At 38.4% G+C, this 14,286-nt stretch overlaps 1 protein-coding gene across 1 annotated transcript in view; it reads right to left on the bottom strand.

Annotated features, from left to right (window-relative positions):
• snap91a (synaptosome associated protein 91a) overlaps nucleotides 1-8,914 on the bottom strand; it is a 77,823-nt gene extending 68,909 nt beyond the window's left edge. Inside the window, exon 1 of the mRNA XM_041251211.1 lies at nucleotides 7,947-8,914. Within this exon, the coding sequence (XP_041107145.1) occupies nucleotides 7,947-8,076 (130 nt within the window). The 5' untranslated portion in view covers nucleotides 8,077-8,914. The remainder of the gene's footprint in view (nucleotides 1-7,946) is intronic.
• Nucleotides 8,915-14,286: the final 5,372 nt, after the last annotated feature.

The raw sequence follows: 14,286 nt of genomic DNA on the forward strand, positions 1-14,286 counted from the left end.
ACTAGAGAACTCGTCGGGTGTACTTGGAGCAAAAAGTTTTGCAACAAATTCTGAAATAAAAAATTGTAGACATCTATTTCTTGTAACTTTTTTCCTCATCCACAAAAGCAAAACAATCTTGCTACAAAAGATTTTTCCTAAAATTCTTTGTTTTTGAGAAATTTCCAGAAATTATACATTCCCATTGGGGTATATAACCGTACAAACAAACTGTACAAACTTCCAAAACGCATAATAATTTCTAACAAAATCGTTCCCATAATGAACTGGCATTTGGTGTTACAAGACACAGTACCTACTCCCTACATTATACATAACAACATAGTTTTATATAACATAACACAAATATAACATATTTTGCAATCTCAAGTCATGGAAAGTTACTGCTTTTTTGGCTGAATGTTAGTTTTAATCCACAAATGCCACAAAGGGTCCCATTCACATAACAGCGCAGCCTGCCACAGAGCAGAATCACTGCACACTGCAACATAATTTTTTTACAGGACATTACAGAAAGGAAAGTCCAAAGCACAAGCCACATAATAACTAGAACTAGAGAACTCGTCGGGTGTACTTGGAGCAAAAAGTTTTGCAAAAAATTCTGAAATAAATAATTGTAGACATCTATTTCTTGTAACTTTTTTCCTCATCCACAAAAGCAAAACTCTTGCTACAAAAGATTTTTCCTAAAATTCTTTGTTTTTGAGAAATTTCCAGAAATTATACATTCCCATTGGGGTATATAACCGTACAAACAAACTGTACAAACTTCCAAAACGCATAATAATTTCTAACAAAATCGTTCCCATAATGAACTGCAGTCCACGCACTCAGAAGTCTTCGCTCAGATATCATATATATATATATATATATATATATATATATATATATATAGATAGAGAGAGAGAGATAGAGAGAGAGAGAGAGAGAGAGAGAGAGAGAATATTGTTATACAATAACATGCAGCTGAATTAATGTACTAGTTATTACAGGTTTGTATTGCTTTTTGCCGATCAATGAACTGCAGTAATGTGTTACACTTTCTCAGTTATCAAACAAGATCATTGGATCTTGTTGAGTCTGATTTACCTAATGCAGGATAATGAGTATAAAGGGTTGACCTGCATGTGCTGCTGGAATGCTGTTCCATGTGACTGGACTGAAGCACCTGCCATACAGAAAATGAACGGCTCTAAAAAAATACCATCTGTTTAAAATGTGTATTTAAGTGCTCTTGTAATTGCTGGTATTTACAGCAGATATCATTTAACAAATGGCTGCAATATAAACAGATACTACAGCCTATTTGCATGACTCTAGTCTATGATTAAAGTAAGAAAATTACAATGTGCAGGACCCATAAAATGTACCTAAAACTTATCTACTAGAAAAATGTATTGGCTATTCCATACAACTCAAATAAAGTTAGTATTCATGTTGTCAACTGAACTTAGAAGTATTTTTTCATATTTATTTTTTAAACAACAAACCCTGGAACCCAATCGGACACCCATGGCCGAATGCGACACTCAACATTGCATAAACATGGTGCATCCATCCACCCCAGACGCTGGTACTCTTCAGCTGTGCTAAAGACATTAGCAAGTTTCATCACAACTGGAAAAGCAATTCCTTAGATACAATATGTTAAAATATCTGTGTGACATACAATACAGACAGTCAGATGAACAAAGAGACAGCCTCCATATACCGTACCATGTGATTATGGCACACTTCTTTAAATTCAAAACTATAAAAAGGCACAGAACGTGATTCTCTTGATATAGTATGTTAAAATATAAGTGACATACTGTACAGTCAGACAGACAGCCTCCACTAAATCACCCGGCTAGGATATGCATCCCCCAGCAAGGTAGAAAAACACCCCTTTCTATAAACCTTGCCTGCATTTCCTTCGCTTTATCTATATATTCTTCCTTACTGGAGCAAAGGCACCAGAGTCTAAAGAATTGGCTTGCAGGTAAATTATCCTTCAACATCTTAGGGTGGAAACTGGATGCCAGAAGAAGAGTATTTCTGTCAGTTATTTTTCTGTAAATAGTCTTCTTAAAACCCAAATCACTTTTAGATATTTTAATGTCCAAAAAGATTGATCTCTATGTTCAAGGGTGAAATTCAAATGGGAACTCCACTGATTGAGAATTTGGTGAAATGAATTAAGTTCTATTTCAGTCCCTTTCCATCTCAAAAACACATCATCAACATACCTGTACCAGATAGATATTTTAGAAAATAAACAATTTCATTAAGAATTATGTGACTAAGGTCATCTCAACTGCCTCTCGTTTAATTGGGACAGCTGCTTATTTGGAATATTTTTCTCTCCCGAGGCTTCCCGATAAAAGTGGTGCCGACTGTACCGTATCAGGAATATGGACTCGTTTGAAAATATGCTGTACGGTACAATACCAAACCAGTTCATATTCACAAGCTTGCTGAGTCTTTCTGCTTAATGAACATCAAACAAGCAGTGCAAAACAATCAGAGACACCTTCCGGTTTAAACAATACATAAAGTACAGGTAACAGCTTTGAGGTTATGCGGTAGCATCTGTATACTATAAACACAAAATTACATGGAAATGCTACACACCATGCAGCCAAGTGATCTCATTTAAAACACGCAGCATGATGCTCTGTGATGAGAAAACCATATATTTAACCCCAGGGGATAACAATCCAGAAAAGGTCACCTCTACCCTGACCAAACAGGCCAAGAAAAAGCAATATGGTACAGTACTCCCAAGAGAGCTGATCCTAACAGAAGACAGGTCAGCTTCCTCCTATGCATAAAAATGCATGTTTTCACACAATTCATACAATGGCACAACAATTAACAACAACAAAAAATACGTATTCAGGACCCTCCTCTTACTTGGAACAAATCCATGGTATGTCAAGGCAACACGACTTGACTTCCTTGCACTGTGATACTGTAAGCTAGTCTAAAAACAAAAGTACTGTACAGTCCTGTGGAGAATATTTTACATGTGTGTATATGTTTATCTGACAGAAACAAAAACAACAACAAAAAAACAGTATTTTCATTACATCTGAATTTCACTATGTTTAGGTTTATGTGACCTCCCCCCCTACACATTTTTATTGACAAACCAAAAACCCTTAATGCCTGATTTACCCCACACAAAGTGTAAATTAAATCAATCCCCTACCTCCTCCATCTGTTTCAGTAGCAGGTGCACCAATACCACCCAAGCCCATCAATCAGCAGACAAAAATTAAACATTTCTACAGCAGCAGTGCACAGAACCAGTAATTAACAGTCAAGAACCACAGAACACAATGGTTTGTCTTAAACAAGTTGTTTTTGTACCAGTTGGATAACATGCATCTTGGGATCTTGTACACTGTTTTGGTGAGAATGTCCCTTTTCTGCTAATTACAGTCATGTGCTGTAAATACTACGTTTGAAAATATGAAATAATCCCTTTTCCAAGAATTTTCCAACAGACTACTCCTGTACGCTATACCAGCACTGCATTTCTACTACATTCAAACACATTTATTATCACTTCCAAAGGATCTGAACACAAATTGTGACTTTTATAAGGAGTTTGCCAATCATCTGTTTAAATAAGCATTAACAGGGCTTAAAGTGTGCCCTTTTAACTTTGCAACTCAAAAATATACATGTCATTAAGTGTTTAATGACATAATTAGAATAGGACAGAACTGTCTTTTATAATGTACAAACCACACTATAATAAATACAACTACACACCTACACAGCAGTGTTCTATACGCTGTATTTTACTAATGTACTTTACATAGTACATTTAAATAAACACATAAATATACACATATACAAATGCTATTGCAATAAGTGGAATGGAAATCAGTTGACTGTAAAATGTGACTGGACTGCACTGACTCAATTGCAGTGGTAATGAGGGGTCAGTGACGTTCCTGTAATAGGAGTGATATTAAGCATAGCTGGCTAAAGTTCCAAGAACCTTTACATCTTAAAAAATAAATACAAGGGAAAAATGCATTCCTATCATAAATGGTATATATATTAGTACAACTCCGGAACCACGTAGACAACAGTTTTGTATTAGAAGACAAAAGACAACTTGATCCAAATTTGCTGATCGCTAAAAAGCAGAACCTGAAATGAGGTACAAGCACTTTGACCCAATTAACAAAAGTACAATGTAAATTCAATATTTGAGTAATTGCAAGACACATTCAGAACTTTTGCGAACATGATAAAAAAATAAAATAAAAAGCTGGGGATAGTAAAAAAAGAAAAAAGCTACAGTAATGTCATCGAAACACGTATTACACTTCTGGATATTTGTATTGAATGCTGAAACAGAAAGGTAAATAATTTAAGCGCTGATTGAATCTGTCCCTGGAAACACCCTCCGCAACACTGTCATCACAACAGGTGATGTGGTTGAAAAGGACAACTGACTAGAATGTAGTTTAATAAGAAGCTCATTATTTCTCAAATGCATCGTAATTAACTGATCAGTGTGGTACAGTTTTCTGTACAGTTTTCTGTGTTTGCAGTAGTAGGTATTTTACTGCACTCACGCAATATTTATTTCATTAGCAACTTGCATGGTTTGAGGTACTTTGTTTCGTGAGGAACACAGACTGGATCTTTCAATAAACCGTGTGAACTTAATAATTGATTGTTTGGGTGCTGAACAGGCAAATTATACACTATTTAGTTAACTATTAAGGCCAGTGATTCTCCCTTTCAATATCTGACATTCTGTGTTCCCTGAACACACATGCTCCATTTTTACAGTTACAGTAAAGTACATGCTTCCCCTTTAAAACGTCATGGGGGGGGGGGGTCCCAAGTATCTCATCCAGTTAAAGTGCTGCCGCTAGGTGCGCAGGATGAGTCATACAGCTTGGACAGCGCCAAGTTCGCATCCGGGCTGTGCAAAGAGGCCGAACTTTACTGGGGGATGGGAAACTGGCAGGGATTGCTTCTCCTCATCGCGCAACTGCAAAACCTACTGACGAGACAACGAACACATTCAGAGTGGATAAAAAGCAGGGCTGATCTCTGCTCTCCAGGATCGTACCCTGGGGGTGGTTTGGAGGGGAGACTCCGGTATATCCTGTTGGCTATTTCCCATATAAAAAATGGTAAAATTGTGCATTATTTTGCAGTTTAGCATGTTTACACTGTGCAGTTACCATGCTTTATTATACCATAGTTTACCATGTTTGTCTGATTTGACTTTGCATGGAATCAGTGCATGGAATCAGTATTAGCTAGCACGTACACATCTTGGTCTCAAGGTATTAAAAGCATAGGACGTTCACTACAGTAGCTCATATGCTTTTAGTCACAAACCCAAATGCTACAAAACAAGAGTATTCTGCTCTTGAAATGTATTAATACCATCTAAGCAGTACAAATAACAGCTGGAGAAGCAACATGGCCCTTTCATTGTTACTGAACAACAACAAATTCTGGCACCCCTGCAAGTCAAAGCAAATGGTTAAAATGACGAAGGAAAATGTACTAATGCTAGCCCACACATTACCTTTCTAACTTTTTATTTTAAGTTTTGACATGTTAGAGCCTTCCGCATTAAATGGAATTTGGTGGTCTAATTAAATACACTTAATATATATATCCATAAGCAGTAATGTACTGTAGACTATTCGGCCTTGCTGAAGTGGTGCAATGTAATGTATGCAAACCTATTCTAGTCATAATTTGCCATTTGACCCTGTAAATAATACATGTTGTGCTTCAACTAATTCATGCATTATTGAAAAGAGATGCACTGAACCTAGAAGATAAGCTGTATGTTCTTGTGAAGAGAGAAAATGTTGCTTTTTTATTTTTGTATGGTCTACTACAACAGACAGTATTATTTTAGTACTAGTACCTAATGCCTAATACTGCACATTGTTTCAAGGAGTAAGGGGATTTTGATCAAAATATAAAAATGCCCTAAATCAATATTCTTCTAATAGCACTAAAGCATCAATCGATGACAGAAGATGCTGTCATAAATCACTTGCCTAAGCGCCCTAAGAGCTGGGGGCAAGGCAAGGCAAGGCAAGGCAATTACCCTTGAAAAGACTTTCAGTTCAAGTAATGAAGCCGGCCATGCTGCTGAACTGAAATAAGGAAGGGTGGAAACCTGATCTCAAACCCAATGCACATTGCAGAGGTAGGCCTGTATATATATCACATCTTGATGGAACTGGTGAATAAAGGGAAGGACGTCATTGTGATGGCCAGCTAAGACAAAAAACACATATAGTAGTATTCAAAAATTGGTACTGAAGCTGAGCTTTCTCCTAGGAAATGTAATATAGGAGAGCTAATTGAATATATTTGTCTGTGGTTACCGTGGTTATTATTTAAATACTGGGCACACTGAATTGATCCAAACAAATGTAATTGCTGCCAATATTTGTATTAATGAATAAAGGTAAGGTTATGAAAATCTTTTTATTTTATTAATTTATTAAAAATTAATTAAATTTTTACAATGATTATCTATAGACATTTACGTTGTAGTATATATATATATATATATATATATATATATATATATATATATATATATATATATATATTATATATCTTTTTTATTTAACGAATAGGAGATTTTTTTTTCTAGGGTTATATCATGCCAATCATTGTTATATAATATAACCCTAGAAGGCTATGAAAAACAAAGATGCAACAGCGCATGGTGGTAGTTCATTTCTGTCAGTAACAATAAGAAAATAAAATTAAGGAAAGTTTGTATTTTAATGATTTAGTCAATGGTGGTTTAGATGCTTAGTTGCACAGATTAATTGAATACAAGCATGTACTTTAGAATTGTGGAACATCATACACAGTACCATTAGGTCTGCCATGAACATGTAAGCTTTTTGCTGTATATCTGACATTTTGATATTTTGAAACCCTGGTAGCCAAATATTGTTGGAAAAGCTATTGTTTTTCTATTATTCACTAATTGTGCATTTCTTATCAAGCATAATAGTCTGCTGAACTGCTAAATCAGACGGTGCAGCCATTGATGGGTGTGGCACACATCTTGCAACAACCACGTTTGTCTAAGATTTGGAGACAGAATATTGTAATGAATTTCAATTTGCAACCTATACTCTGTAGATGTTTCTGCTTGGAAATATGTTTTTAAGAAAAATAAAAGTGCTTTGGTGGCCAGTTTTCAAAGAAATCCAGTAATCCAGTATTTGAAAATGCCACTCCTGCCAGACTGACATGTAATTTAAAGAATGCTGGGAAACGGTCACAATGCGTTTTCATAATGCCTCCGGTGCTTGTTTTGATTGGTGCCCTAATCGTTCTTTATAACGAGGCAGTGTGGATTCCATCTCGAGGGAAAGGGAAAACTGATGGGATCACACCTGCCAAAGAACTGCTTTCGCTGGCAGATCAGTGGGCAACGCTGAAAAAGGACTGGATGCCATGTTGCGTATCTTGTCGTTTGAATTAACTGTTCAAACCTGGCATGTGCAGGAGACATGTTACTGTAGCATCACCAGCTCTGAGCTGTACACGGCCTTGAAACTGAGGGTGGTTTGGAGGGGAGACAGAAAAGCTTTATATACACGGTGCTCGGGGACACAAATTATAAAACGTTTTTTGAACCAAATAGTCCAACGTATTTTAATATTTGATATACATAAATGGTTTTGCAACCCCCCCCCCCCCCCCCCCACACACACACACACAGAATGTCATCCTCCGTGCATTGAATAAAAGAAAATAATATTATATCTATCTATCTGTCTATATATCTATCTATCTATCTATCTATATATCTATATATATATATATATATATATATATATATATATATATATATATATATATATATATATCATCAGTGTTATGTAACAATATATTAATGTAAATGCACAAAATATACAGTCCATACTTACATTCCAGGTGTTTTTTCTTGGGTCCCATCACCTCATGAGTGGTCGCTTTGCAGACAGCCCGTGCCACAGCTGAGCCGGTAACACTGTACTGAGCGGCAGCAATGCGATCCGTTAGAGTCTGGCCCGACATCTTCTTTCCAAAGCTACAACAATCTCAAAAATGTATCTCACAGAAAGAAATATATATTTCTTTTCAACCAACAAATGGTTATATATTATATATGTCAGGATAGTTCTTTTTTTAAATATCCTATTAGGATATGTTATATAAATTTGTTGCAGACAATATAATAAAAATGGTTTATTATTTCAACATGGAATTAACTGTTCCTTATCATCTATAGTTTCAGTGTTTTCTGTCACGTATTTTGTCGCCTAGGGAACAGTTTTATTTTGTTTTAATAAATAAATAAAACACGATTAACGTGTTTTATCCCTTGACTTAAAAAATAAGGTGAAATCGATAAGCGTATGACAGTACTTGCTTTCTTCAAATACCATTAACTCGGTATCTGTAATCTAAGGATTTTGGCTTACTTTGAAAAAAAAAACAAAACAACAAAAAAAAAAACGTTACTAAATTGTCCTTTGAAATTTCAATCCGCTGCTGTCAAAAATAAGGAAACCTTTTCCATGAGATGCATGCAGAAACAATAAGAGGACGGTGAGCCCGGTGATACGATGACGACTCTATATCAGGATGACACCAGTGCAGTCGATGTCCTTCTCACTGAATCGAGGGCTATTCTTCACAGTCCACGGTATGTATTTTTATAATGTATAATCTTATTCATTAAGCACCGCTCATTTCATTCTTGTCTCTCCATCGGGATGCATTTATGTTGGTATCTTTCTCCTCTCTTCTCCTGTCTACATTAAGTGATGCTGGATGCCAAGGGGTTGAAAGATGGAGATGTTTGAATGAATTTGTATTCCTTTCTTTTTTTTTCTTTTTTTTCTCTCCTCCCCGTCTGTATTCCGACGGAGTCAGGTGACACGTCATTAACAAACCGGTAACATCCCACCTCCCCATATGACCGTGCCGCACTCTTAAAGGGGAGTTCAATCCAGAGATACAGACACCTCAAAGGGTAATAGTTCTGCCGTATTGAAAATGCTTCTGCTTTAAAGGCATATCAGTTTAAATGCTGTAGGTCAAAACATTTGTACGCTTACCATCGTCGTTTTTATATTATTATTATTTATTATTATTATTATTATTATTATTATTATTATTATTATTATTATTATTATTATTATTATTTTGAAAGAACAATTCAAACTAAAAATAGGCGATGAGCAAAATTCGCTTGTCAGTGACAGAATATGAACTGTTCTGCATTGTTATGGCTGCCATAAATGTCCCAGCAATAAAATAAATTAAAAATTAAAAAAAACACAAGACTGCACTTAAATTGGACAAATGGTTTTTAACCCTTACTTTCAAGCAGTGTTGCACTTGCTTTCTAATTCCACCAGAGGAGTGTAATTGACCTAACCCTTTAATGAGTTATGCCTAGATACTAAACAACCAGTTGCTTCCAAAACTGACAGACAAGATATGCAGTCAGTAACGTGTTTCACCCAGACGTGACCATTGGAAGTGAATCAGTAACAGACATCTTGAAAGGAAGGCAAACAAACTGATCGCTTTCTTAAACACAGCATGGTACCACGTTTCTTGCAAGTCTGCTATAACGTTTGTTTGTTTCAAAGCTGCACATTTGAATCCATATTTATTTGTCTGGTGTATATTGTTTACAATGCCATGATGGAGAATTACTAACCTTGTGTTGTGCTACCAGGCTTGTTCAGTCAGATAGTTCCTCTTATCCGACAATGTCTTGTATTTGCTAGGAATAGAGGGACCATATGTCTCCAGGTTCATTTGCCATGTTGTGTCAACACTTTAATATAAACACGAATGCAAATATTTTTTATTTTTATTTTTTATTAATAGTCTTCCTTTAAAATAAGTATAGCTAGAAATGAAAGTTATTTTTCATCAGTCTGACCAATGCAGAGACTTACAGCCTTTTATGCAGGTTTGACCAGCTTCTGTTATGTTTTTTATACAGTAGACAAAAATTTATCAACATACAATAAAGATGAATTTGAAACACAACTGTAATTCCTAGTGAAAATAGTTATTGTATGTGTTCTATAGCCTGAGTAAAATACATTTAATTTAAGTATATAATTAATGGTTTCCACATTTTGATAAAGTAGTTTAGCTTTCCTCTGCCCACCAGCAGAAGCTGTTTGTAAATCAATCTTTACAATATAGACTTTGGACATTGGAGAGGGCATCTCTTCATCCACCCATCTATTTATAACCAGACACAGACAGTAATCAAAGTGAAAGAATTGTGTCAGTAAGCTAGCTTTAAGACGTTAGTAAATAAAGATGTAAGGGCTCTGTTAATGGGAAGTTTATCTTAGTCCTCAGTGTGTTAAAACAGACTCACTGGTTGACATGGCTGTGATATTTTGCAGTTAGCTGTCAACATCTAGAAAGGAAAGGCATACTTTGCTGCCAAGATTTTTATAGGACACTCCAATCTCCTTTAATGGCTTAGCTAAATAATCTGTTTACCGAAATCATTTTCTTTTGCACCAGTCCTATGTATATGCATTCCAATATTGCTGAAATGTAGTTTTTCAAAATCATACAGTTATGCTTCTATCCAGGCTATTATTTAATGTCCGTTTTCCACTTCAGCAAAACGTTGTATGAGTTATAATAATAAACTCACACCACAACACTGGACATTAAGTACATCAAACTACATATGTCATTAAAGATACCAGTATGTTTTTGCCATAAGGTAAAAATATGTCCCATTTTTGAAAATGAATATGTAGAGGATAAATAGTTCGATTTTATACTTGGATTTGACTGCTAGACAGGCACTTTTGGAAGGTGAATACTCTGGATAGCTGAAATAAAGAATTATGTTAAAAACACCACCCAGGATGGTTCTGTACGTTCTATTTAAGCATTGAGCGATTCATTGCAAAGCACAAGAACAATCCAGCTTTATACCCATTGTATTTCCACCTAACATTAGAAATCAAATTATAAATATTATATCAATTATAATTTTAAAATGAAATCTACAGAATATTGGTTCTTTGTCCTTTCATTTTGTGTGCTTCTAACTACTGTACTTATTGAAGAAGTAAACTTGCTTTTTACAACCTAGACTACATAGAACAGACAACAAATTAAGTATTTATGCAATATGGGTATTTAAATTTGAGGAGGCTGTGAGGTGCAGTAGTTAAAGAAACAGGCTTATAACCAGGAGGTCCCTGGTTCAAATCCCAGTTTAGCCATTGACTGACTATGTGAATCTAAGCAAGTCACTTAACCTCCTTGTGTTCTGTCCTCTGAGCATAGTTCACCCCTTAGTCTCTGTAAGTTGCTCTGAATAAAAGAGTCTACTAAATGATAATAATATACCCAATAGTTAGTTTTAGCTGTGGTCCAACACGTTTGTCACTTTGACAACCAAACAGTCATGCTCCTCTATTATCTTCAGAAATGATGTGGTTAAAATGTATTATATATGTAAAAGCTATTTTAAAATGATATTGTGTGTTGACAGGTGGAACATAGTTGTTGATCTTTTTCCAAAAAGTGGTATTAATCATTGTCTTAGTCTTCATGGTCAGTCTCAATGAAACTGTATTAAACTGTGAAACATCAAACATTTTCTGCTTTAAAAAAAAGGAAAAAACATTTTACCATAACCCTGGTTCCCTGAAAAGAATGACAACCATTACCGAATGGAAAGAGCCTCTCTGACCTGTCAATCACTGAGCATATATAAAAAAGCTGCCCTATCAGGGCCCTGTTGTGAGGGGGAAGTCCCTCCAATCTCCTGCTGAAGAGGGACGTCCTAACAGTAGCATATTGCATACATTTTCGAAATCGATGGTCAGCTGGGGACATGACCTTGAAGGGTAATGGTTGCTATTCTTTTCAGGGAACCAGGGTTATAGTAATAACCTAACATTCCCTTTCAAGTGGAATGATAACCATTACCGAATGGGAAGCTGTACCAAAGCTGTCATGGCTCCAGATTACCGATAGTACAGCCCCACGGCGATAGCCTCAGAGCCCTCATACTCTTCTAGCAGACGTAATGGCTAATAAAAATGCCATTTTGAGGGAAACAGGACACAGCTCTGCTGAGGCCATGGGCTTAAATGGGGCACCAGTAAGGACCCCCAGCACCAGCTCCAGATCCCACTTAGGGACCATGCTTTTCATTGGAGGACGGAGCCTCCGGGCCTCTTTAAGACAATGCACTGCCAGGAAGTGTGCCCCAGTGGACACAGACTCAATCTTATCGTGGCACACCAAATTGCTGCAAAGTAGATCGGTGTGCGTGAAGGGACTCCGTTCGGGAGCTAGAGGGAGCAGACACTGGGTGGTTCCAGGAAGTGCGAACCACCTCCAAAAGTCCTCACAGAGATGTTGTATCGGGTGCCCTTTTTGTTTGAGGAAACGATTCCCCTTTCCCTCCTGCTCCACAGGCTAGGGAACATCTGTGGCAGCAACTGCGCGCTGCATCAGGGCACAGAACTCCTCCCTCTGAGAGGTATGCGGGAGGGTCGTGTGGAGCCCCCAGCTGTGGCATGCCCGACCAAAGTGGCGAGGTCTGACATGTCTGATCTTGAGGCAGTGAATGAGAGCTCGCCGGGGCTTGGGGTCTAGGTGGGACCGAAGAGCGGGAGTTGGAAAGCTGGGGGGCTGCCTGGTAGCAGGGGGCAGTCTCCCCTGAGCCAGCATCAAGGTCTCCAGCATGGTCTGCTGGGCTTTCATGGCCTGAGCCAGCTCCTGAAAACGCCTCTCCGCAGAGCTCTGGCGTTTCTCCGGAGATGAGGAAGGGGAGCGCCTGCGTCTATGAGGAGAAGGAGAGCGGTACCTCCGCGGTGATCGTCTACCTCCCAGTGAGTGCCCTCTCGAGCGGTGCCGCCTTGGTGGTGTCCACCTCGATTCCGTGGAAGGGCATTTACGCCTCCGTACTAGTAGTGGGGTAGGAGAGGGTGAACCCGGGGTATGGGAGTGCTCCCTCACCACTGTAGTAGGCAGGGTTCCAGAGGTCCTTTGATAAGGGCCCTGGGCTACTGCAAACTGTTTTCTTCCCTGCCCTGAGGAATGGGAGTCCGCTGGGGAAAGGGCTGCCTTTCTGCCCCTGGTTCTATTAGAGAACAGTCAACAAGGGAAGCAGTCCGACTCTCCTTGAGCGCCCCCAAACACCGGGCACAGGTAGTGTACCCATCCTCCCTTGGGAGCTTTGCTGCACACTGGTCGCACTGGTGAAAACCAGCGGAGGACCCTATAGAGGTAGTCGACGCCAAGGTGGGGACGCACCAATCAGCGTCGGTGTCGATGCTGAGGAAGAGCGCCCTCGGTGCCCAGTTGTTTTGGTCGGTGCCGAGAAAGAGAGCGGTTGGTGCCCAGCTGTTCTGAGAAAGAGCGATGTTGGTGCAGAGCTGTTGCAGTCGTCGGCGAGTCAATCAGGGTCAGCGCTGAGGAAGAGCGCAGTTGGTGCCGAGCTGTTATAGCTGAGCGTGGTAAGCGGATGGGAGAGTCCCGAGGCTGAGAAGGGCGCGGTAGGCCCGAGCTGGATGGCCGCTGGAGCGAGTCAGTCGTCGTCGGGGACGGCGCCACGTGACAGCGGGGTTACCCTACAGCAGCTCCCACAACAGCTCACGCGACTCAAGCACAGCAAGAGCTACCACAAGATTAATAAAAGAGAGTAAAAGCTTAGCGCCAATCTCTGTAGAGGGGTCGAAACCAGCTCTATTCAGTAGAATCTACCGAAGTGAGACTAAGGCAACTAGCAATCTCAAAACACTCGTAAATATTGTAGCTTACCGTAACGAATCCAGTTTGCAGGTTAGATACTTAATTTTGATCGTTTTCACCGTGCAAACGAGCCAATTTCCAGCACAAGGATTACTGTAACCACCTACTAAGTGTTTGTATGTACTTTTTTTATTCATTTTTATGAGCACAACCCTTTCACTGCAATTTTATATCTTTTTTATTTATTTTTTTCACTTTCTGAACTACTTATCTTGCTTTCTCTACATCTTATTAACTGATTCATTTTCTTTTCTCTATTTCCCCACTCCTCCTCCCCCATATTCCTATCCACTCTTTTATGTTTTGTTTGTGCTCACAATATTACAATTTTAAATGTTATTTTCCAACCACTTTTTCCTCTCTCCTCCCGCGTTTTCGTCTGGCCGTCTCCAACTCCCCTCAACCCCTGCAAAAAGAAACAAAACCTCACAGCAGTGCCCTGATAGGGCAGCTTTT

Source organism: Polyodon spathula, chromosome 5, assembly GCF_017654505.1.
Source record: "Polyodon spathula isolate WHYD16114869_AA chromosome 5, ASM1765450v1, whole genome shotgun sequence".
In the NCBI taxonomy this organism is placed as follows: Eukaryota; Metazoa; Chordata; class Actinopteri; order Acipenseriformes; family Polyodontidae; genus Polyodon; species Polyodon spathula.